Source organism: Rattus norvegicus, chromosome 4 (assembly GCF_036323735.1).
Source record: "Rattus norvegicus strain BN/NHsdMcwi chromosome 4, GRCr8, whole genome shotgun sequence".
Classification (NCBI taxonomy): Eukaryota; Metazoa; Chordata; class Mammalia; order Rodentia; family Muridae; genus Rattus; species Rattus norvegicus.
In genome coordinates this window covers 98,236,577-98,262,498 of record NC_086022.1, presented here as the reverse complement: position 1 = coordinate 98,262,498, position 25,922 = coordinate 98,236,577, and the positions used below count along the sequence as shown (strand labels likewise).

At 37.5% G+C, this 25,922-nt stretch overlaps 1 pseudogene and 1 gene segment (V, D, J or C); both read right to left on the bottom strand.

Moving 5' to 3' along the window:
- Positions 1-3,837: 3,837 nt before the first annotated feature.
- On the bottom strand, positions 3,838-4,401 carry LOC500162 (Ig kappa chain V-V region L6-like; annotated as a pseudogene).
- A 10,224-nt stretch (positions 4,402-14,625) lies between these two features.
- Positions 14,626-15,135, bottom strand: LOC502791 (immunoglobulin kappa variable 1-39-like). The segment is given in 2 exon segments: positions 14,626-14,948; positions 15,060-15,135. Coding segments are annotated over 2 exon segments (378 nt in total).
- Between the last annotated feature and the right edge of the window lie 10,787 nt (positions 15,136-25,922).

The following is a 25,922-nucleotide window of genomic DNA, read 5'->3' as shown; positions in this document are numbered from 1 at the left end:
CTGCCCACTCTCTCCCTACTTATTCAATCTAGTTCTTGAAGTTCTAGCCAGAGCAATCAGACAACAAAAGGAGGTCGAGGGGATACAGATCGGAAAAGAAGAAGTCAAAATATCACTATTTGCAGATGATATGATAGTATCTTTAAGTGATCCCAAAAGTTCCACCAGAGAACTACTAAAGCTGATAAACAACTTCAGCAAAGTGGCTGGGTATAAAATTAACTCAAATAAATCAGTTGCCTTCCTCTATACAAAAGAGAAACAAGCCGAGAAAGAAATTAGGGAAACGACACCCTTCATAATAGACCCAAATAATATAAAGTACCTCGGTGTGACTTTAACAAAGCAAGTAAAAGATCTATACAATAACAACTTCAAGACACTGAAGAAGGAAATTGAAGAAGACCTCAGAAGATGGAAAGATCTCCCATGCTCATGGATTGGCAGGATTAATATAGTAAAAATGGCCATTTTACCAAAAGCGATCTACAGATTCAATGCAATCCCCATCAAAATACCAATCCAATTCTTCAAAGAGTTAGACAGAACAATTTGCAAATTCATCTGGAATAACAAAAAACCCAGGATAGCTAAAGCTATCCTCAACAATAAAAGGACTTCAGGGGGAATCACTATCCCTGAACTCAAGCAGTATTACAGAGCAATAGTGATAAAAACTGCATGGTATTGGTACAGAGACAGACAGATAGACCAATGGAATAGAATTGAAGACCCAGAAATGAACTCACACACCTATGGTCACTTGATTTTTGACAAAGGAGCCAAAACCATCAAATGGAAAAAAGATAGCATTTTCAGCAAATGGTGCTGGTTCAACTGGAGGTCAACATGTAGAAGAATGCAGATCGATCCATGCTTATCACCCTGTACAAAGCTTAAGTCCAAGTGGATCAAGGACCTCCACATCAAACAAGACACACTCAAACTAATAGAAGAAAAACTAGGAAAGCATCTGGAACACATGGGCACTGGAAAAAATTTCCTAAACAAAACACCAATGGCTTACGCTCTAAGATCAAGAATCGACAAATGGGATCTCATAAAACTGCAAAGCTTCTGTAAGGCAAAGGACACTGTGGTTAGGACAAAATGGCAACCAACAGATTGGGAAAAGATCTTTACCAATCCTACAACAGATAGAGGCCTTATATCCAAAATATACAAAGAACTCAAGAAGTTAGAACACAGGGAGACAAATAACCCTATTAAAAAATGGGGTTCAGAGCTAAATAAACAATTCACAGCTGAGGAATGCCGAATGGCTGAGAAACACCTAAAGAAATGTTCAACATCTTTAGTAATAAGGGAAATGCAAATCAAAACAACCCTGAGATTTCACCTCACACCAGTGAGAATGGCTAAGATCAAAAACTCAGGGGACAACAGATGCTGGCGAGGATGTGGAGAAAGAGGAACACTCCTCCATTGTTGGTGGGATTGCATACTGGTACAACCATTCTGGAAATCAGTCTGGAGGATCCTCAGAAAATTGGACATTGAACTGCCTGAGGATCCAGCTATACCTCTCTTGGGCATATACCCAAAAAAATGCCCCAACATATAAAAAAGACACGTGCTCCACTATGTTCATCGCAGCCTTATTTATAATAGCCAGAAGCTGGAAAGAACCCAGATGCCCTTCAACAGAGGAATGGATACAGAAAATGTGGTACATCTACACAATGGAATATTACTCAGCTATCAAAAACAATGAGTTTATGAAATTCGTAGGCAAATGGTTGGAACTGGAAAATATCATCCTGAGTGAGCTAACCCAATCACAGAAAGACATACATGGTATGCACTCATTGATAAGTGGCTATTAGCCCAAATGCTTGAATTACCCTAGATGCCTAGAACAAATGAAACTCAAGACGGATGATCAAAATGTGAATGCTTCACTCCTTCTTTAAAAGGGGAACAAGAATACCCTTGGCAGGGAAGAGAGAGGCAAAGATTAAAACAGAGACTGAAGGAACACCCATTCAGAGCCTGCCCCACATGTGGCCCATACATATACAGCCACCCAATTAGACAAGATGGATGAAGCAAAGAAGTGCAGACCGACAGGAGCCGGATGTAGATCTCTCCTGAGAGACACAGCCAGAATACAGCAAATACAGAGGCGAATGCCAGCAGCAAACCACTGAACTGAGAATAGGACCCCCGTTGAAGGAATCAGAGAAAGAACTGGAAGAGCTTGAAGGGGCTCGAGACCCCATATGTACAACAATGCCAAGCAACCAGAGCTTCCAGAGACTAAGCCACTACCTAAAGACTATACAGGGACTGACCCTGGACTCTGACCTCATAGGTAGCAATGAATGGCCTAGTAAGAGCACCAGTGGAAGGGGAAGCCCTGGGTCCTGCAAAGACTGAACCCCGAGTGAACATAATTGTTGGGGGGAGGGCAGTAATGGGGGGAGGTTGGGGAGGGGAACACCCATATAGAAAGGGAGGGGGAGGGGTTAGGGGGATGTTGGCCTGGAAACCGGGAAAGGGAATAACATTCGAAATGTAAATAAGAAATACTCAAGTTAATAAAAAAAAGATGATAAAGTACTATAGAGCATAAAAAGGTTTATGGCTTAAAATATGGCTGGAAGGAGTGAGCTAGTGTGAGACACAAAGGTAAAGGTTTGGAAACACAAGCCCGATAAGGAAGGACCATTTGATCTGAGACTTGAGTAAGGGCCGCGTGGATAGCTGTCCATTTTAAAAGCGAAGGAACATCCAGTGTCAAAATGTCAAGGTAAACACTGTTTGTTACATAAGAAGATGCCTGCAGCCCTGAGATGAGCAGAATGGGCAGAGAGGATGGATTCAGAGGCAGAGTCATGATGAGCTGTGGAAGCCCTTACAGGCACTTCAAATATCTCCCGATTATGCACCTCTCCATCCATTTTAAATACAGTTGTCCTATTTGTCCATTGGTTTCTCTCTGTAGATACAAGCTATCTTGGATCGGAAATATTAGAGAGAAGTACTTGCCTCTGAACAGAATAATACAGGCATTATTCTTGTCATTATTCTCTACATAATTCAACATAACAACTATCTGTACAGCTGTGATATTGTGTTAAGTGTTATGAGCAATCTAAACATGAGTTGTGTATATGGAAAGATGCTGGTGTGCCATATGCAAATGTAGGGAGATAAAAATCTTCTGCTATCCTGGAACCAATCTTCTGTGGACAACAGAGAAAAACTGCGTTCTGTCCCACTGATCAGCAACCTTTGTCTGTTAAAGAACAGACAGTAAATATTCCAAACCTCAAAAAAAAAAAACTGCAATTTTAAATGGTTGTGAACCACCAGTTGCATGCTAACAAGTGAAGTCAGGTCCCCTGCAAGATCAGCCAGTACTCCTAAAGTACATCTGTGCTAGAGAGATGTTTGGCCATTTCTCTAGCCTTTCCTACTACCCCTATCAAGATTTCTAAAATTCTTTCTCTTTTTCTTTTGAATTTAACTGTCCTGCGTCATCCATGATGTCACAAGTCAGAAACCTCTAAATATCCAACCTTCCCAAAAAGTTCCATTAATCTCCATTTACTTCAAATTTTATTTCTATGAAATTGAAAGTAATTTTTCTGTAGTTTTCAACTATCTTTGATTCCTAGCTGTGAAGAAGTTCAGAGCTTTCATCATACTAATGGCGTAGCTTTAATTAGAAATACAAATCACCTGGTCTTTAAGTAATGGACTTACTCAAGTACTGCCTTTTTGATGTACTGTCAGATTCTGATTGTGACTTCTGAAAAATGCTTAGAGTGGGTGAATCATGAAGAGAGACAGATAGGACAACCAAGACTCTCACTTCTGCTTCCTTGGGGTTTATGTTATCACTTGTATCACTGTGGGAGGATACTGTATAGACTGTAGACAGTAATAGATCGCCATATCTTCAGACTCCAGGCTGCTGATGGTCAGAGAATAATCTGATCCAGACCTACTTCCACTGAACCTTGATGGGACCCCAGCTGCCAAGTTGGTTGCACCATAAATCATACGCCTAGGAGATTTCCCTGGTTTCTGTTGGAACCAGCTTAAATAATTTCCAATGTCTTGACTTGCCCGGCAAGTAATAGTGACTCTGTCTCCCAGAGATGCAGACATGGAGGATGGAGACTGGGTCATCTGGATGTCGCATCTGGCACCTAGGAGTGGAGACATAATGAATATCCACACAATTAAGCATTATAAAGGATGACATCACCCAAATAACAGTCAACACTAATCAGTGAAATTCCCATTTCAGTTCATTTTACCTGCAAACCAGAGCCACAAGAACCCAATAAACTGAGTATGGGCCCTCATGTCCATGTTGAGTTCTGACTGCAATGACAGTGGCACAGTATATGTGTGACAGGTATATGAAGAAGTCCCTAAGGCTGTGCAATGAGGACATGCAAATCATTGAGAACCACATATTGCTGAGTACAGCTCAACGGCTTGTTCATCTCAACATTTAGCACAAACCCAGGGTCACCAGATGCCTGAGGTCAAACCACTTGTTTGTCTCCAGAGAATGAATTTCTTTAAAAGTATTTGAACTTACAGATGACATCTGTAATGTAGTTGGTCTCTACATTAAATAAAAACATTTCAAATATAAACTACTGAAATGTAATGTAATGTCCTGTTGTCAGGGAATATACAACAGAGAAGAAACTATTAGATTTTTACCTCACTAAAATAATTAAAATTGGTTAAAAAAAATAGAATGTGTTCCCCATAAAAGAAGTGTTTGGAGTAACATTTCTTGAAGTTAAAAGGACAATTTCTCATAAACAAATTCAATGAATTAAAACACGAGATATTACAGTTTTAACATTGAAAACTACAGTCTAAATAGAGTAAAAACACATGTATGTACATGTACATAGAACACCTTGATCCAAGCAATCTGAGTCACTTGAAGTTCTTACTCCATGTGAACATGGAGGTATGTTCATGCTTACAGACTAAATGGGTACAACTTTTGCTAAGTTGGGGATTTTCCATATTTTGCTCTTTTCTACCACTTTTCATTATGTTCCATAGTTTGTCAGCATAAAGGGTTGACTGGTTATGATACAATTGAGTACTATAATGGAAAATCCTGCTATTTTCACACTTTGTTCTTTAGCACTAATTGGAGGTATTGTCCTGATTCAGGCATCAGCCTTGCTGTCTGTTTGTGAGTCGAAGTCCCCAAACAAGCTACTATGCAGAAATGTTTGTGCATCCTTATAACACAGATATTTGAGTATCACAGATCACACATCTTTGTCTTTGTCTTGACCATCCAACTTTTTTTGTCAACAGGAGAAATAAAGTATATTCAGTTTTCAATACTTTGTACTCAAGCCAGGGAAGCCTTGGGGTCTTTCAGAAACTAATAAAGGCCTTGCAGTGTTGCAGCATTTGTTTGAATAAGCTGATTTTCCAAGGACCTGGAATTGAGTGATGTGTGAGAAAAAATACCTAGTCCTAAGGCAGCTTCGTTAATATACAAAACACCATCACCCTCAGGAGTGCCATGCAGCAGGTTTTGGATGGGTTAATAGTAATGTTGCCTTCTCGGTCTCCGTCTCTGTTCTGCATTCTCTTTCTGCTGATGTCTAACAACTGTACCTGTGTCGTCTCTCTTTGATTATTGTGGCTTGAAAGACATGTCTGAGTTCTCACATGATAGCACTAAAATCTGAGTAAGATTCACACAGGACACTCTCAGTTCATGATAAGAAGAGGAGGACAGTTCTTCTAAACCAAAAACAACAAGTGAATCATTACTTTGCAGGGCATCTGGGATCTGAATTCTTACACAGCTCCTTTAATCATATGTGCAAATACAAAAGGAATTCCAGAAACATTCAACTTTCCTTTACAAATGGACCTTAAATTGCATTAAGTACCAAATGATTTTGTTTTGAATTATAATTTCCTAGGAAAGTTTGCACTGATGGTATAATAGTGAGCATTGCTGTCTTCTGAAAACATTCAACAACCTCTTAAAAAACTCTAACTCGCACAAATTCAGTAAATACCTGTACACATTGAGGTTTGTGAGTTCCATTATCCTTTTGATTAATAAATAGGCCTTTTGAATTTTTCAGACATAAAGAAGATCACGTTTTTAGGAGAGGATACAAGCTAATTAGGGAATAATGGACCTCACTGAACCTTCCTATAACTATCCAGATCTAGGCTATAGATGTTTTATGAGATGGACATGACATGAACATTTTGAAATATATGGCTCATCAGTATAATCACATGTGTTTTTTTCTACTTGAGAGAAAATTAGTTGAGCGATACAGAGTTGTGTTACAATGGAAAAAAGAACTTTGGAGGATAGTGGCCATTGTTCAGACTAAGCTGGTACTTTCTTGGAAGAATAATGTTAGCATTAGACTCTGCTCCCTGGAGTCTAGAGAATGCTCACAGATCTTACCCTTGAGGTTAATTCAAGAGATGGCTAACATCCAGAACTGTAAGTATATTTTTAATCAGTCCTGTAGCTATTAACATTTAGCCAAAGAAAAACAATTGACAACACTATCTTTGATTCCCCTAATCTATGACATTCCTTAATTCTCCAACATTTCTAGAATTGGTGTCAGATAGTGATATTGTGAAAAGAACTTTAAGATGAGAGAGATCCAGAGTTATGTGTGGCTATAAAACCCTGATGGTGATCTGTGAATATCTCTGGGGTAAAAAACTTGAATATAAGTTTAAAGAAGGATATGGTTCTTTTCTCTCAGAAAACTTCAAAAGTCTACCCATCATCACTCCAATGAATGTTTCTGGCCCTGAGCTGACAAAGAACATGGTGGTAGAGCATACATAAGTACAGTAGCTTTGTTAAAGAATGAGAGGATGGATACAATACAGAGGGACCAGGAGAAATTAAAGAATAAGTGCTAAAAACAAAAACAAAAATCAGAAAAGAAAAATCAAAAAGTACCTTTTCTTCAGAAACACTATGCAGTTATTTTTCCTCTAAGTGGTCTCGTATTTTCTCCAACTTCCTAATGTTTCCTAATGGTATAATTTACTAAAGATTAACTTTTCAATTGGACTTTCAAAATCACCATACTTTCAAACTATAACATTACTTCTTCTCCACCCAAATGTTCATCCTTGTCTTAAATAAAAAAATATATTGAGATAAATTATGACTCTGACAATAATTACAGCTCTAGCATTTTGTAAAAGTGAAGTCAGAAGTTCCCTGGGAAACTGAGAAATGATTTTAGCTGTAAGATTATATACAAGTTATACAGAGAGAAGCTGGTTACTGTACTAAATATCTGTAATGATGGAATTCATGGCACATTGAGGAAGATATTCTGTGTGAATATAGCTTTTTCTACTTATAGAGATTATGTCTAAAAAGGAAGGAAATAAGTAAAGCTGAAATGAGCTATACATTTACAACAGAGAATGGAACATGGTGAACATTTTCATTTCTAAAACAACATATTAAAAAATCTCAAGCAACAAGTGAATGAAAACAAAGCCATGACCAGTCTGAAACGAAATTTATGAGCCACCCTGCAGAGCATAAAGTAGTTGACAGGAAATTACGTAAGATTGGGTCATCCTAAAACTGAGACTTTGCCCTCTCTATCCATGAGTTTCTGTCTTGTGTTGGCTTCCTTTCTGCCTACACTTTTCAGCAAAGACATTGGATGTTCTTGGCATCACTTTCTTCCTACGGAATCTGTTGTATCCTTTATTCCATCATTAGAAAACAATTACCTCCTTCAGAAACACTCTACAAGGATTTCAAAGGTGCTCTATACATACATATACACATACAGATAAACAAACTTTGGAAGACCTAGACATGGGCTAACATTGAGCACAAAAAAAGAAATGAGATATTGACATCTGAAAATCCATGGAGGAAACATATTTGTGTATTTCATATAGAAACCGATCTGAATACTTAATTTCCTTATTATTCAAACGATAGGATATTCAGAAAGACACAAAACTATGATGCAGAAAAGTCATTAGTGTTTTCCTGTTATTAGAGGGGAAGAACTATGCATGGAATTCACAGTATGTCAGGGCTGGGGAACAGCTTTGAATATTCTACAATGGATAATATGTCCCAATATCCATTTGCAGAGGCAAAGTCAATAATTATATGAAAGCACAGCAGTGCTCTGAGGAAATCATGTTCTCTGAGTGACAACAATAGGCGTCCAGACTACATTGAGTTCACATATTGCAACTAGTGCACCACTTTGTTTAAAGATGTTCTTATTAGGAGTGCTGAGCATGCTCAGGACATTGGGAACATATAGAGCTTTATTGATTCTCAAACTTCCATGCTTCCAAAAGGAATCTAAAAGCTTTGCATTTTGACAGTCATCCATAGCCAAATGTTTGTAAAATCAACTTTAATTTGCCACTTATTACAACTCATAACTACTGAACTTGAGTCTCCAGAATGATGGACACTTGAGATCCTACATGGGTCTTCATAGTTTCACGTTCTAACTTTTTTACATAAGTGAATCACTGTATTCACTGTGCAAAATATTTGGACATGATTTTCTGAACTGTATTGGAGAGTTCATGGAAGTCATAAAAACAAAAAGTGAGGGCACTAGTGGGGGGATGATGGGGAAGGGAATACCCATATAGAAGGGGAGGGTGAGAGGTTAGTGGGATGTTGGAAAGGGAATAACAATTGAAATGTAAATAAGAAATACCCGAGTTAATAAAGATGGAGAAAAAAAACAAAAAACAAAAATGACTTTACTTATAAAAACAGTTCACTTAGCATAAAAATATGGTGCATTTTAACATTGACCTCTTTGTGCCTGGAGCAGATTTCTTTGTATGGATTAGAACACTGTTCCAATTGCACTTGGGAAAAAAACAGGTACCACATAACATCTTCATTCAGGCTTAAGTGCCTTTCTTCTATGTTGTGGCTCAGTGGAATTAACCATGCATATTATATCAGGGAAATCTTTCTCAAACATGTGATTGTTTAACTAAAGTGGAATGAAGTCAGTTCAGTTGGAAGGGAACATCTGGCGTTTTCTTAGCTAAATGTGCCCATAACTGTAAGCCTCGTTGTATCTCAGAAATGCTCACAACCACTTAAATATCCCACGAGAGACAGATGGGCATCTCAGTTTTACACTTCTGCTTTCCATTACTTGTTCATGTTTTGTTTCAACAAAAGTGGGAAGTGGGGATAGTAATAAGTTCCACAATCTTCTAATTCCAGGTTGTTGATGCTAAGGGTAAATCCTGTCTGTGAGCTGCTACATTGAACTTCAAGTAGATTCCAGAGATGAAAAAGTACCATATTTGATGAGGAGGAGCCTTTTGAATCTGGCTTGGTTTTGGGGGGTTTTTTGTTTGTTTGTTTGTTTGTTTTGTTGTTTTGTTTGGGTTTTTGGGAGGGGTTGGGGGGTTGCATTTGGGTTGTTTTTTTTTTATTTTTGTTTGTTTGTATGCTTGTTTTTGTTTCTGTGTGGTTTTGTTTTTGTTTTTGTTTTTTGGGTACCAGTGCATATGTATGGCACTATCCTCATAGGATGGCAGTTGATGGTGACTCTCTTCCCGAGAATCTACACAGGATATCTGGATACTGGATTGTTGTGGTAAATTATAAAATGTTGGTTTCTTTTACCATGACCTAGAGCCAGATCCTCGGTGCCACATAGCATCTGTGAGATATTTTCATCTGAGTCAACAAAGCATCTCACCTGCTTTGGTCCATCCTATATCACACTATCAATGGCTATTCTCTTAGCCTGGCAACAATCTCTAAGCATATCTAGTTCACAAAACAGGTTCACGCCATGCCAAACATACATATCTCAATTCTGTGGCAACTCATTGTGTCCAGCCACCACACACTCTCTTCAACACCACTAAATCACCACATGAAAGAACGCACAGACCAATAATCTCTGAACCAATTGATAAGATATAATTTGCTCATCTAAGCAGCATTCTTTATGGCTTCTGCTTCAGTTCCTGCCTCCTAGAACTTACCCTGCAGGCTGTCCTGCTCTTAGTTTTCTTCATGTGAGGTAGAAATGTAAACTAAGGCCCTTTGCTCTTCAAGTTGCTCTGGGTTGTGCTCCTATAACAACAGAAAACAATATTTTATCACGATTTAAAACAATCTGACTATCCTCAGAGTTATCACTTGCTTTCTAAATACAATTAGTAAAAACGTCTTCCTTAGAGAAAGTCTCTTTTGGGAAGATAGGAAAAATGAACAGGAAAAGTTTCACATTTTCACCTTATTAAGCCTTAAGAATGCTTCTCTCATGCATAATTTCACTTAATAAGAAAAATTAAATTATGTTGCATTCTTGCTGGTTTGAATAAGAATCTTTTCCCCACTTAGGCTTTTATGATATATATAAATAAATGAAATACAAGTTCACAGAGCGCTCCATGTAGGTGAACACTCTCTTAAAAACTAAAGAGTAGTATTTTTTTTAACCCCCAGTTCCGTGGCCTTCATTTGGAGATAGTAACTAGAGACTATGATGATGGATCACAGACACTCAGTAGAGTCAGTCGTAGAATGGAATCTCAATACATGGGTGCAGGCCCAGACATAACTGCAATCAACCTAGGTTTTGTTAAAGTAGCCAAAAGTACACTATAGGAAGCATAGTCAACATACTGTGCTTATCAGATTAGATATCTGTATGGAGAAAAATGTAAATAGATCTATATTTATTACCCAGAATTAAACTCAAGTTGACATGGTGAAAAAAGTAACGTAAGTTTAGACACACTGAACCTGACAGAAAAGAAAGTAGGGCATAGCCTGAATGCAACAGCATAGGAATTAAGTGCCTAAATAGAGCACCTATGGCATAGGCACTAATACCAAAATTTAATAAATGGAACCTCATGAAACTGAAAGCTTCCCTAAGGCAGAGAACACTATTAATAAGACAGAGAACAGCAGCCTATAGACTGCAGAAAGGTTTTTCATCTACTCCACATACAATACAGGACTAATATCCAGAAGAAGCCAAAAAGAACTCAAGAAGCTAAATATTCAAGTAATACAAATAAAAGTGAAGTTAAAATATGAACAAGATTTTTAGTTGAGGAATCTAAAATGGCTGGGGAATGCTTAAAGAAATGTTGACCATCCTCATTGATCAGAGAAATGCAAATCAAAATTACATAGAAGTTCCATGTTACACCTATCAGAGTGGCTAAGATCAATAACGTAAGTGACACTCACGCTGGTGAAAATGTGGAACACGCCTCTGTTACTGGTGGGAGTGCAAACGTATTCAGCCGCTATGGAAATCAATATGGTAGTTCCTCAGAAAATTGGCAATAAACTTACCAAACGGCCCAGTTCTACATACCACTGATGGACATTTATAAAGAGATGCTCCACACTATCATAAGGACCCTTGCTCACCTATGTTCATAGTGGCATTGTTCATAATACCCACAAACTGGAAACAACCTAGACGTTCATCAACCAGAGAAACGATAGAGAAATTCTTACATGTATACATAACAGAATATTACTCAGGTGTAAAAAAATGGCATCATGAAATTTGTAATGATATTGAAGGGACACTCCCCATCCTTGGGAGACCATATGGAAATCCAGTGCAAAGGAAACGCTGGACCTTGTAAGGATGACCCTAGCAAGGACTCCTAGTAATGGACTATATGGAGCTTGAACGAGCCATCTTCTGTAACCAGGTAGGGCTTTAAGTGGTAAAGCTGAGACAACAACCCTCCACAAAATATTTGACCTAAAACCTGTATTGACTACAAAATATGCACAGGAAATGATGGCTTGGAAGTTGTGAGAGTTACCAACTAATGACTGGTCTCCATTGACGCCAATAGCACAGGAGAAAATCCCATAAAAAATATTGTCTGGAATGCCAGCAAATGAAAGCTGAATAGCCCAGAGACCTAGCACAAAACCAAACACTACTAGTCAAAAGGAAATGATTCCTAATGCTATTCGGCTATACTCATAGATTTGTGCATAGTCTAAATTGTCTGTCATTAGAGAAATGCCTTATGGCAGATGATAGGGGCACATACAGAGATGCACAGCCAAACATTATGCAGAACTAGGGGAACCCAGCAGAAGCAGGAGAGAAAAGATTGCAAGAGCCAGGGCAACAAGGAATCCAAAGAACAAGGCCCACAGAAGCAACTAAGAAGGACTTCATGGGGGCTCACAGAGATGAAGCAGCAGTCACAAAGCCTGAATAGGTGTCTGCACTAGATCCTTTGCATATGTTATGATTCTATAGCTTGAAAAACTGTAGGACTCCTAATACTCATAGTGTGGGTATGTCTGACCCATTTGCCTGAACTTAGAACATTTTTCCTCCTCAATTTCCTCATCCTGAATTCATTTGATGGATTGTGTCTAGTCTCATTGTATTTTATATGTCACTTTTGGTGGATATCATGGGGGTGGTGCTGCTCTTTACTGAGGGGAAATGGAGGAGCAGTGGATGTAGAAGGGAGGGTCAGTAGACCCTCTAGGAAGAAGGTGGGGGTGGAAAATATAATTGGGATGTATTGAACGAATATAAGGATAAGAAAGAAAAAGGAAAAAACTAGCAAAAAAAGGAAATGCAATATTAAAATACATTTTCCTTATTTATTAAATTGGGCATTTCTTATTTGCATTTCAAATGTTATTCCCTTTCCGGTTTCCAGGCCAACATCCCCCTAGCCCCTCTCCCTCTCCTTCTATGTGGGTGTTCCCCGCTCCAGCCTCCCCACATTACCTTCCTCCCTCCAACAATCATGTTCACTGGGGGTTTACATTTTTAAAAAATAAATGGAGGATGGGGAGGGGAACACCCATAGAGTAGGGGAGGGGAAGGGCAGGGGTTAGGGGGATGTTGGCCCAGAAACCTGGAAAGGGAATAAAAATCGAAATGTAAATAAGAAATACCCAAGTTAATAAAGATAAAAAAATTTTAAATAAAAACAAAGAAAAATTTGGAGTCAATTTTTGCAGACCTCTGAAAGGAATATTCCATGGTTGAGGTTAATGAACGATTTAAAAACTCTTATCATTTCATCTATTAAGCTGTTGCTGAGTTCTGGTCAGCCAACAGTCTGCAGCCTCACAAACTGTGTTCACTATAGACAATTTTCTTCTACAGTAAGATACACACACACACACACACACACACACACACACACACACACATACACACACAAAACACAGTCCAAAGAATTTGGGGTATAAGTTCAATAAATATCAACACTTCATATTGTGTATCTTAGTGAACCTATAAATGTGAAATACAGTCTCAAAGCTTACAGATCTTTCCCAAGAGCACAGTACATTATAGAAAAGATGACATTGCAGAAATCAAGTAATTTTCTGTAGTTGGAGTAACATTCCTGCAGACAGCACACCACTGGCATGGAGTGGCAGAAGCTATGCAGTTCATTGGACTTAGACTATTGGTCTCTACAGTCCTCCTAAATAATAGTGTTTAATCTTCCTCAGGGTACATGATGCCCCTGTTCTCTGTGGCATACATGACCTGATCCTCCTGCTGACAATACTTCTCAGTATCTCCATTTCTAGCTTTCTTACTGTGTGTGAATACATCTGTGGAGCTTGCTTCTGGCTCCCTCATTTGATTTTGTTTCTTAATTCTAGATCTACAGAGTAGACTAATCTCATACATGTCGTATAATAGAATAAGATTCTCCTTCAAAGCCAGCCTACAAAGCAGAAAGAATCACAGAAATATTAAATTCCATCAATGGTGTTAAGTATTGTAAACACTGTAGGCTTCTTCTGGGTGTAGGAATGACAGAGCTTTTTGTTATAGCCTGTGGTGCTCCCATCACTGAGTCCCACCAATAGAGCTCTTGCATGAGTCACATGTTGTTTTCCACATACTACTCTGCATCCTGTCAACTTCCTCTTGCTAATCTGCTTTCTTACTTTTTAAAGTGGCTGTTATTTAATTTTATGGATAAGAATGGTTTTACTTGCAATTATGCATGACACTGTGCCTGCCTGTGCACAGCAATGTCAAAAGGAGTCAGCAGATTCCATAAAACTGGAATTTTAAATGGTTGTGAAGCACCAGTTGCAGGCTAAGAAGTGAAGCCAGGTCCTCTGCAAGGTCAGCCAGTACTCCTAAAATACATCTCTCCCTAGCCATTGCTACTGCCTCTTCCAAGATTTCCAATGTTCTTTCTCCCTTTTTCTTTTGAATTTAACTGTCCTGGATCATCCATGGTGTCACAAGTCAGAAACCTCTACAAATATCCAACCTTCCACAAAGGTTCCATTAACCTTTTACTTCAAATTTTACTTCTATGAAACTGAAAGTAATTCTTCTGGAGTTTCAACTGTCTTTGATCCCTAGCTGGGAAGAAGTTCAGAATTCTCATCATTGTAAGGATTTAGCTTTAAGTAGAAATATAAATCCCCTTGTCTTTCAGTAATGGACTTTCTCAAGTATTTCCTTTTTGTTGAACTGTCAGACACTGCTTGGGATATCTGAGAAATGCTTAGAGTGAGTGAATCATGAAGAAAGGCAGATGGAGCAACCAAGCCTCTCACTTCTGCTTCCTCGGGGTTTATGGTATGACTTGTATCACTGTGTGAGGATACTGGATAGACTGTAGACAGTGATAGTCTGCCACATCTTCAGACTCCAGGCTGCTGATGGTCAGAGAATAATCTGATCCAGACCTACTGCCACTGAACCTTGATGGGACCCCAGCTGCCAAGTTGGTTGCACCATAAATCATACGCCTAGGAGATTTCCCTGGTTTCTGTTGGAACCAGGTTAAATAATTTCCAATGTCTTGACTTGCCCGGCAAGTAATAGTGACTCTGTCTCCCAGAGATGCAGACAAGGAGGATGGAGACTGGGTCATCTGAATGTCACATCTGGCACCTAGAAGTGGAGACATAATGAATATCCACACAATTAAGCATTATAAAGGATGACATCACCCAAATACCAGTCAACACTAATAAGTGAAATTCCCATTTCAGTTCATTTTACCTGCAAACCACAGCAACAAGAACCCAAGAAACTGAGCATGGGCCCTCATGTCCATTCTGAGTTCTGACTGCAATGACAGTGGCACAGTATATGTGTGACAGGTATATGAAGAAGTTCCCTAGACTGGGCAGTGAGGACATGCAAATCAATGGGAACCAGATATTGCTGAGTACAGCTCAAAGGCTTGTTGATCTCAGCACTTAGCACAAGCCCAGTGTCCCCAGATGCCTGAGGTCAAACCACTTGTTTGTCTCCAGAGAATGAATTTCTTTTCAAGTAATTAAATTTGCAGATGGCATTTGTAATAATGTTAGTCTCTATGTTAAATAAAATATTTCAAATATAAACTGTTGTAATATAGAATAATGTCCTGTTGTCAGGGAATACACAGCAGAGAAGAAACTATTAGATTTTTAGCTCACTAAAATAATTAAAATTGGTTAAAAAAAATAGAATGTGTTCCCCATAAAAGAAGTGTTTGGAGTAACATTTCTTGAAGTTAAAAGGACAATTTCTCATAAACAAATTCAATGAATTAAAACACGAGATATTACAGTTTTAACATTGAAAACTACAGTCTAAATAGAGTAAAAACACATGTATGTACATGTACATAGAACACCTTGATCCAAGCAATCTGAGTCACTTGAAGTTCTTACTCCATGTGAACATGGAGGTATGTTCATGCTTACAGACTAAATGGGTACAACTTTTGCTAAGTTTGGGATTTTCCATATTTTGCTCTTTTCTACACTTTTCATTATATCCCATGGTTTGTCAGCATAAGGGTTGACTGGTGATGATACAATTGAGTACTATAATGGAAAATACTGCTATTTTCACATTTTGTTCTTTAGCAGTAATTTGAGGTATTGTCCTGATTCAGGCAGCAGCCTTGTTGTCTGTGAATCATAGTCTCCAAACACACTACTATGCAGAAATGTTTGTGCATACTTATAACACAGATGTTTGAGTACCACAGATGACACATCTTTGTCTTTGTCTTGACCATCCAACTTTATTTCTCATCAGGAGAAATACAGTATATTCAGTTTTCAATACTTTATACTCAAGCCAGGGAAGCTTTGGGGTCTTTCAGAAACTAACTAATGAAGGCCTTACAATGTTGCAGCTTTTGCCTGAATAAGCCGGTTTTCCAAGGACCTGGACTTGAGTGATGTGTGAGAAAAAATACCTAGTCCTAAGGCAGCTTCGTTAATATACAAAACACTATCACCCTCAGGAGTGCCATGCAGCAGGTTTTGGATGAGTTAATAGTAATGTTGCCTTCTCGGTCTCCATCTCTGTTCTGCATTCTCTTTCTGCTGATGTCTAACAACTGTACCTGTGTTGTCTCTCTTTGATTTTTGTGGCTTGAAAGACATGTCTGAGTTCTCACATGATAGCATTAAAATCTGAGGAAGATTCACTCAGGACATGCCTCTTATATGTCATGATAAGAAGAGACAGACAGTTCTTCTAAACCAAAAACAAGTGAATCATTACTTTGCAGGGCATCTGGGATCTGAATTCTTACACAGCTCCTTTAATGATATGGAAAAATACGAAAGGAATTCAACTTTCCTTTACAAATGGACCTTAGATTGCATTAAGTGCTAAATGATTTTGTTTTGAATTATAATTTCCTAGGAAAGTTTGCACTGATGGTATAATTGTGAGCATTGCTGTCTTCTGAAAACATTCAACAACCACTTAAGAAACTCTAACTCGCACAAATTGAGTAAATACCTGTACACATTGAGGTTTATGAGTCTCATTATCCTTTTGATTAATAAATAGGCCTTTTGATTTTTTCAGACTTAAAGAAGATCATGTTTTTAGGAGAGGATACAAGCTAATTTGGGAAAAATGGACCTCACTGAACCTTCCTACAACTATCCAAATCTAGGCTATAGATGTTTTACATTGAAATTGACATGTCAAAGGGATTTTTTCAGGTATTGTTAAGTTATGAGATGGACATGACATGAACATTTTGAAATATATGGCTGATCAATATAATCACATGTGTTTTTTCTAGTTAGGAGAAAATTAGTTGAGCTATACAGAGTTGTGTTACAATGGAAAAAAGAACTTTGGAGAATAGTGGCCATTGTTCAGACTAAACTGGTACTTTCTTGGAAGAATAGTGTTAGTATTAGACTCTGCTCCCTGGAGTCTAGAGGATGCTCACAGATCTTATCCTTGAGGTTAATTTAAGAGATGGCTAACATCCAGAACTGTAAGTATATTTTTAATCTGTCCTGTAGCTATTGACATTTAGCCAAAGAAAAACAATTAAAAACTCTATCTTTGACTTCCCTAATCTATGACATTCCTTAATTCTCCAACATTTCTAGAATTGGTGTCAGATAGTGATATTTTGAAAAGAACTTTAAGATGAGAGAGATTCAGAGTTATGTGTGGCTATAAAACCCTGGTGGTCATCTGTGAATGCCTCTGGGGTGAAAAACTTGAACATAAGTTTAAAGAAGGACATGGTTCTTTTCTCTCACAAAAACTCAAAAATCTATCCATCATCACTCCAATGAACGTTTCTGGCCCTGAGCTGACAAAGAACATGGTGGTAGAGCATACATAAGTACAGTAGATTTGTTAAACAATGAAAGGATGGATACAATGCAGAGTGACCAGGAGAAATTAAAGAGTAATTGTTAAAAACAAAAACAAAAATCAGAAAACAAAAATCAAAAAGTACCTTTTCTTCAGAAACACTAGGCTGTTATTTTTCCTCTAAGTACTGTCTGATTTTCTTCAACTTCCTAATATTTCCTAATGGTATAATTTACTAAAGATTAACTTTTCAACTGGACATTTGAAAACACTATACCTTCAAACTATAGCATTACTTCTCCTGCACCCAAATGTTCATCCTTGTCGTAAATAAAAAAAACACATTGAGGCAAATTATGACTCTGTCAATAATTACAGCTCTTGCATTTTGTAAAACTGAAGTCAAAAGTTCCCTGGGGAACTCAAAAATGATTTTAGCTGTAAGATTATATACAACTTGTACAAAGAGAAGCTGGTTATTGTACTAAATATCTGTAAAGATGGAATTCATGACACATTGTGGAAGATATTCTCTGTGAATATAGCCTTTTCTACTTATAGAGATTATGTCTAAAAAGGAAGGAAATAAATAAAGCTGAAATGAGCTATATATTTACAACAAAGAATGGAATATGGTGAACATTTTCATGTCTAAAACAACATATTAAAAAATATCATGCAACAAGTGAATGAAAACAAGTCCATAACCAAACAGTCTGAAAAGAAATTATGAGCCACCCTGCAGAGCATAAAGTAGTTGACAGGAAATTACATAAGATTGGGTCTTCCTAAAGTTGAGACTTTGCCCTCTCTATCCATGAGTTTCTGTCTTGGGTTGGCTTCCTTTCTCCCTACACTTTTCAGAAAAGACGTTGGATGTTCTTGGCATCACTTCCTTCCTAGGGAATCTGTTGTATCCTTGATTCCATCATTAGAAAACAATTTCCTCCATGAGAAACACTCTACAGGGATTTCAAAAGTGTGCTATACATACCTATACACATACACACACATATACATACAAATACATATTTCCTCAGAGACATTACAGTGAGATCTTGTAGTAACCCAAAACTGTTGCATTCTCCATTTCTGCAAAACCAGCATTAAGTGGGAGTGACTCTGTAGTTGTACAAACGTGCCCACCCTATAACATACAGGGGGGAAGAGAGTGCATGAACCAGGAATAGAGGACCAAATAAACGATCACGACTATACCTTCATACATTCCAATTCAGTCATTTTCCTTCAGATCCCCCAGAATCCAAAAGCAATAGCACCTGAGGAAGATTCCACCCACATACCTGGGACACACTGAAGACCTGTAAGGTAACACTTGAATTAAATAATTCTATTATACTTCTGATATCTGAGAGGGTGAGAACCTAAATATTAATATTCAGGAGGAGACAAATGTTTTCCTTCTCCTTTTTCTTTTATATTGTTGATTCTTTGAGAATTTCATAAGGTGTCTTTCAAGCATATTTATTCATAATTCATATGCAACCACATTCTTCCAAAATAATCACTTCCCTACTCATCTTATCCTCTGTTTCTTCTATTGTTTCTTTTTTTCATTTAAGACATACTATATTTATGAGATCTCCTAATATGTGGAGTCGGTGAGTTAGAGATTTAAATGAAAGAAAGTGGGCATAGTAAGATAATATAATATGTGCCATGTTCCCAGTTCTGGACTAACCACATTTCCAGTTTCGAAGCAAATAAGAGACTCGTGTTCTATTCACTGACCTCAAGAGGGATTCAGCATATAGTATATAGCAAACAAAACAAGATATTTTTCCTGTACTCTAAATCTGGTTTTGTCTTTTCTAACATTCTAAAGGTTTTAGTCACCTACTGGATAAATGTGTCCCTAAGTAAACGACCTATAGCAAGCTGGACCCACATGTAACCCCATCCCCAACATGTAACTTTTGCAAACTATTTCTGTACTTTAATAAAAGTACAAACTATAGCACAAATGTACTCATTTTTATAAGATGGTGCACCATGGAGAGTAAGTTTTTAAATCACATGTATTTGCTAAGTAACTTTAATGTATAGTATTGTGTTTCTACCTAAATGAGTTTATGTCCAGTGTGCACATGCAGATTCCAGAGGAGTCAAGAAGAAACTGTAAGCTTCTTGATGTGGGTGCTAAAAAAGAAACACAGGTGTAAGAGCAATAAAATGCACTTGACTGCTGATTAATCCTTCAAGCCTCAATTCTTTAAGAGAATCATACTGAGGCCTATGTACAATGCAGTCTTGTAACATACAATTGGACAGTAGAAGCTAGTACTGTGAGGGCAAATGTTTCTGAAAAAGGAATCATGACTTCCACTGAGCTTTCTGCTAAACTGATTATAATATAAGAACTTCAATGGTTGTGGAAAAGTAAGAATGTCACAGGTCCAGGAACTAATTTCAATTTATTTTGGGCAAACTTTAGAATCCTGAACAACCAATCTCCCTTGATACCTCTCTGTCTGACCCAATGTTCTTGTGACTAACAAGTAACTTAACAGACCATAAACTAACACCAATCACAAGACTAAGTAAGAATACTGTCAGTATCTAAGGCCTACCAGGATTTCCCCCATTTTACTTTAACACTTCTATTAATGTTTACACCAATGCATTGAAAAGGGGCTCATGACTTTGTTTCCACTTACTGTAAAAAGTTCATGAGACTGACACTAGGTAGGAACGTAGAATGAGAGGTAACCTAAATCTGTCTTCCAAAGCTAAGGTCATTCATACTTGGATACAGAGTGAACTGTTAAATTCTTGAAGAAGTTTTTTGTGTTTTTGCATTGACTACTGGAACATCGCGTGGGGTAAAGATAACAGAAGTGAAATTAAGAAGACTAGGGAGGAGGGGAGGAGTAAATAATAGTGTGTTAATTACAAAATATTTTCAGCTTCAAGTGATTATAATGGCTCTGGCCACACAATAATTTAATAATTTTATTTGTAAAAGGTAGCTAGTAGTAGGATGAGCTTATCAGTCAATTATTCTTCTCTTCATGCCTCATCGTTTAGAGCATACTTGCAACCTATTTATTCTGATGATATTTATGTCTTAACAAACATGTAGGGAATAACAAGTAGTACCTGAATCATGTTACAAGATCTAATAATGACTAATTGTCTGAAATCTTCATTTGGAATAATTGACATAACTTTTTATTTTTAAAATATTTATATCTGTTTTTTAAAGATAAGACATACATAATCTACAACAAGGTAAACATGTGATCTCTTTATTGTCCTCAACACTTCCACTTTTGCTGGTGTTTCCAAATGTGTACATTCTATTAGAAATCACTGAAATAGAACACCACAAGCCAGGCAAATTGGCCATGTTTTAACATTGTAGGCAAGTAAGGTGCCAGTCGAACTAGTGAGAGTTGCATTTCCACAGAGTATTTTCAGTTTAGTACAGATCTGTATTTTATATGGTGTGCTCAGGATTTAAAAATGAAAATTAGCTATTGAAAATAAAAATATTGGTGAGCATTTAGAAAAATACAGTTATTTCTAAAACAAATTTAAGAAGCTCTATATTTGAATAATCCAGTTACACAACAAGTTATACAATAAAACAAGAAAGAAAGGAATTACAAAAATTGCACATATAAACACACACAAGAGTGCATATATAGGCACATACATATATGTATGTACATATACATATTTATGCACACATATGTGTCTATATATGGAGGAATACATTCATTGAAAAGCAAAGTACATTTTGATATTAAAAGTACTAAATTTCACGTCAGACAAATATGCTACACAGAAAAAAATAACTCTCTGTAGAAAAATTAAAGGAAAACACATCGAGAAGAAACCCAACTCTGTATGAAATTTTATATTCATAATAACTTGATAGAGAGTATAATTACTTAATTCAAAAAATTTTCCAAGAGAGTGGATGTATAGAGAGAGGATGATTTGAAATACATGTGAGTGCTTGTTTACTATAGTCAGAGTGACAGTACTTAAAATCCAGAACTTAATCAAATAATTGCCTGTAATGGGAAATGTGGTAATAGAGCCAGCAAGGTTGTGAATAATGATGAATTGATTTCGTGTGGTTTGCTGACTTAATCTTAGCTATATAAGAGAAAACATTAATTGTTTAGACCTCAAAAATTTGAGTCTAAAATAGAATTTTGCAGGTGGATATAATGATGGATTACAACCTAAAATACAATGCATGGAAATTACATATTCAAATAGGCTTCATTTAGAATGTCAAGAAAACAGAAATATAAATGCAATTAAATCACACCATTAGCAATATAAACAGGCTCATCAAAAAAAGGAAAAATATAGACATGGATAATACCCTGAATAAGATATGAAGAAGACACAAACAGATTTTTTAAATATTAAATATCATAACTTGGTATTGAAAGTCTTTTTAAATCTATATATGGAACGGGACAATTTACAATATAGTATTAGCATCCTGATTATAAGGATTCCAGAGAAGTGTATAATCAGATTTTTTTTAATGGGACAATAAAGTTATAACACTCAAAAGCACTTTCGCAAATGTTTCAACCACTAAAAGAAGAATTATGATACAATGCAAGTTTAAAGAAAAGATGGGTACATTTGCAAAGAAATGAAAACTCCTTATCACAGCAAAATTAGTAAAAGAAAAAAAAATGCTTGATAAGAGTTCTTCCAGAAGTAACTAGAAGTAAGTGGATAAATGTTCCTCATCTAATAACATGGTGAACTGGGGTTTTTTCAACAAAAAGAACTGCTACTTGTAGGCAAAGAAAAGCACACACTTAATACAGAGTAATATAGAAAACTAGCAAATTGTACATATTGTGTAAGGCTTCTTCTGCAGTCCTTACTATGATTTGGGGAAGGTGTGTTGATACCAGTGAGATTTGTGGTAGCAGTGCAGGTGACGACACGGTTATGGTTCTCAAGACAAACACTATTTAGACGACCAGAATACTTAGAGACGCTGCATATAAACACACAACATCCACTGAGATGAATAAATGCAAATGAGCTCATCAATAATATGAAAATTCTTTCAATTTCCTCATTTGTTTAAAAGATCAACCCAAGAGAAGGTTATGTACAAGGTACAGAAGTTCCTGCCTATACATTTTTGAAACATTCTATGAGTGCATAACTATTTGAAAATAGAAACATTAACAAGCCTTATGGAAATAATGACTGAGTTGAAATTCCTCTAGTCAATAAAACAAGATCTAGACCTCCCTCTAATGGAGGAAATTCAGACAGACTCTCTAGCACATTTTGAAGACATCAAGAATGGAATAATTGTAAAACAATTTGTGCTTATTACAAGAGTCATACTGAAAATGTGTATACCTAATACCCAAACCCAAGTAATCTGCAGAAATAAAATCATGAAATTATGTAATTGGCACAAAAATAGGAAATATATTTAGCTTTAGAATGTTTAAATTTGTTTTGTCATGAAATGTTTTGGTTTCTCCATTTATTGCCTCACAACAATGGCAGAAACAATGGGTCCTTGTATATGTTGGAGCATCTTTTGAATATATAACCAGAGATGGTATAGCTGAGTCCTCAAAGTACTATATCCAATATTCTCAGGAACTGCCAGATTGATTTCCAAAGTTGTTTTAACATCTTGCAGTCCCACCAACAATGGAGGCATGTTCCTATTTCTGGACATCCTTGCCAACATCTACTGACATCTGTGTTTTTCATCATAGCCATTTGGACTGATGTGAGGTAGAATCTCGGGGCCTTTTTGATTTGTGTTTCCCAGATGACTAAGGATGCTGAACATTTCTTTAAATGCTTCCAAGTCATTTGAGATTCTTCAGTTGACAATTCTCTATATAGCATTATATTTTTATATGGTTATTGGTTTCTCTGGAGTCTAAATTTTGAGTTCTTTGTATATTTGTGATATTATTGCTCTATCTGATGAAGGTGGTAAAGATATTTTCCCAATCTGTGGGTTGCAGTTTTACCCTATTCACCGTGTCCTTTGCCTTACAAAAGCTTTGCAATTTTATGAGGTCCTATTTGTCCATTGTTGTTCTTTTTTTTTTTTTTATTAACTTGAGTATTTCTTATATACATTTCGAGTGTTATTCCCTTTCCCGGTTTCCGGGCAAATATCCCCCTCCCCCCTCCCCTTCCTTATGGGTGTTCCCCTCCCAACCCTCCCCCCATTGCCGCCCTCCCCCCATAGACTAGTTCACTGGGGGTTCAGTCTTAGCAGGACCCAGGGCTTCCCCTTCCACTGGTGCTCTTACTAGGATATTCATTGCTACCTATGGGGTCAGAGTCCAGGGTCAGTCCATGTATAGTCTTTAGGTAGTGGCTTAGTCCCTGGAAGCTCTGGTTGCTTGGCATTGTTGTACTTTTGGGGTCTCGAGCCCCTTCAAGCTCTTCCAGTTCTTTCTCTGATTCCTTCAACAGGGGACCTATTCTCAGTTCAGTGGTTTGCTGCTGGCATTCGCCTCTGTATTTGCTGTATTCTGGCTGTGTCTCTCAGGAGCGATCTACATCCGGCTCCTGTCGGTCTGCACTTCTTTGCTTCATCCATCTTGTCTAATTGGGTGGCTATATATGTATGGGCCACATGTGGGGCAGGCTCTGAATGGGTGTTCCTTCAGTCTCTGTTTTAATCTTTGCCTCTCCCTTCCCTGCCAAGGGCATTCTTTTTCCTCATTTAAAGAAGGAGTGAAGCATTCACATTTTGATCATCCGTCTTGAGTTTCGTTTGTTCTAGGGATCTAGGGTAATTCAAGCATTTGGGCTAATAGCCACTTATCAATGAGTGCATACCATGTATGTCTTTCTGTGATTGGGTTAGCTCGCTGAGGATGATATTTTCCAGTTCCAACCATTTGCCTACGAATTTCATAAACTCGTTGTTTTTGATAGCTGAGTAATATTCCATTGTGTAGATGTACCACATTTTCTGTATCCATTCCTCTGTTGAAGGGCATCTGGGTTCTTTCCAGCTTCTGGCTATTATAAATAAGGCTGCGATGAACAGAGTGGAGCACGTGTCTCTTTTATATGTTGAGGCATCTTTTGGGTATATGCCCAAGAGAGGTATAGCTGGATCCTCAGGCAGTTCAATGTCCAATTTTTTGAGGAACCTCCAGACTGAATTCCAGAATGGTTTTACCAGTCTGCAATCCCACCAACAATGGAGGAGTGTTCCTCTTTCTCCACATCCTCACCAGTATCTGCTGTCACCTGAGTTTTTGATCTTAGCCATTCTCACTGGTGTGAGGTGAAATCTCAGGGTTGTTTTGATTTGCATTTCCCTTATGACTAAAGATGTTGAACATTTCTTTAGGTGTTTCTCAGCCATTCGGCATTCCTCAGCTGTGAATTCTTTGTTTCGCTCTGAACCCCATTTTTTAATAGGGTTATTTGTTTCCCTGCGGTCTAACTTCTTGAGTTCTTTGTATATTTTGGATATAAGGCCTCTATCTGTTGTAGGATTGGTAAAGATCTTTTCCCAATCTGTTGGTTGCCGTTTTGTCCTAACCACAGTGTCCTTTGCCTTACCGAAGCTTTGCAGTTTTATGAGATCCCATTTGTCGATTCTTGATCTTAGAGCATAAGCTATTGGTGTTTTGTTCAGGAAATTTTTTCCAGTGCCTATGTGTTCCAGATGCTTCCCTAGTTTTTCTTCTATTAGTTTGAGTGTGTCTGGTTTGATGTGGAGGTCCTTGATCCACTTGGACTTAAGCTTTGTACAGGGTGATAAGCATGGATCGATCTGCATTCTTCTACATGTTGCCCTCCAGTTGAACCAGCACCATTTGCTGAAAATGCTATCTTTTTTCCATTGGATGGTTTTGGCTCCTTTGTCAAAAATCAAGTGACCATAGGTGTGTGGGTTCATTTCTGGGTCTTCAATTCTATTCCATTGGTCTATCTGTCTGTCTCTGTACCAATACCATGCAGTTTTTATCACTATTGCTCTGTAATACTGCTTGAGTTCAGGGATAGTGATTCCCCCTGAAGTCCTTTTATTGTTGAGGATAGCTTTAGCTATCCTGGGTTTTTTGTTATTCCAGATGAATTTGCAAATTGTTCTGTCTAACTCTTTGAAGAATTGGATGGGAATTTTGATGGGGATTGGATTGAATCTGTAGATTGCTTTTGGTAAAATGGCCATTTTTACTATATTAATCCTGCCAATCCATGAGCATGGGAGATCTTTCCATCTTCTGAGGTCTTCTTCAATTTCTTTCCTCAGTGTCTTGAAGTTCTTAT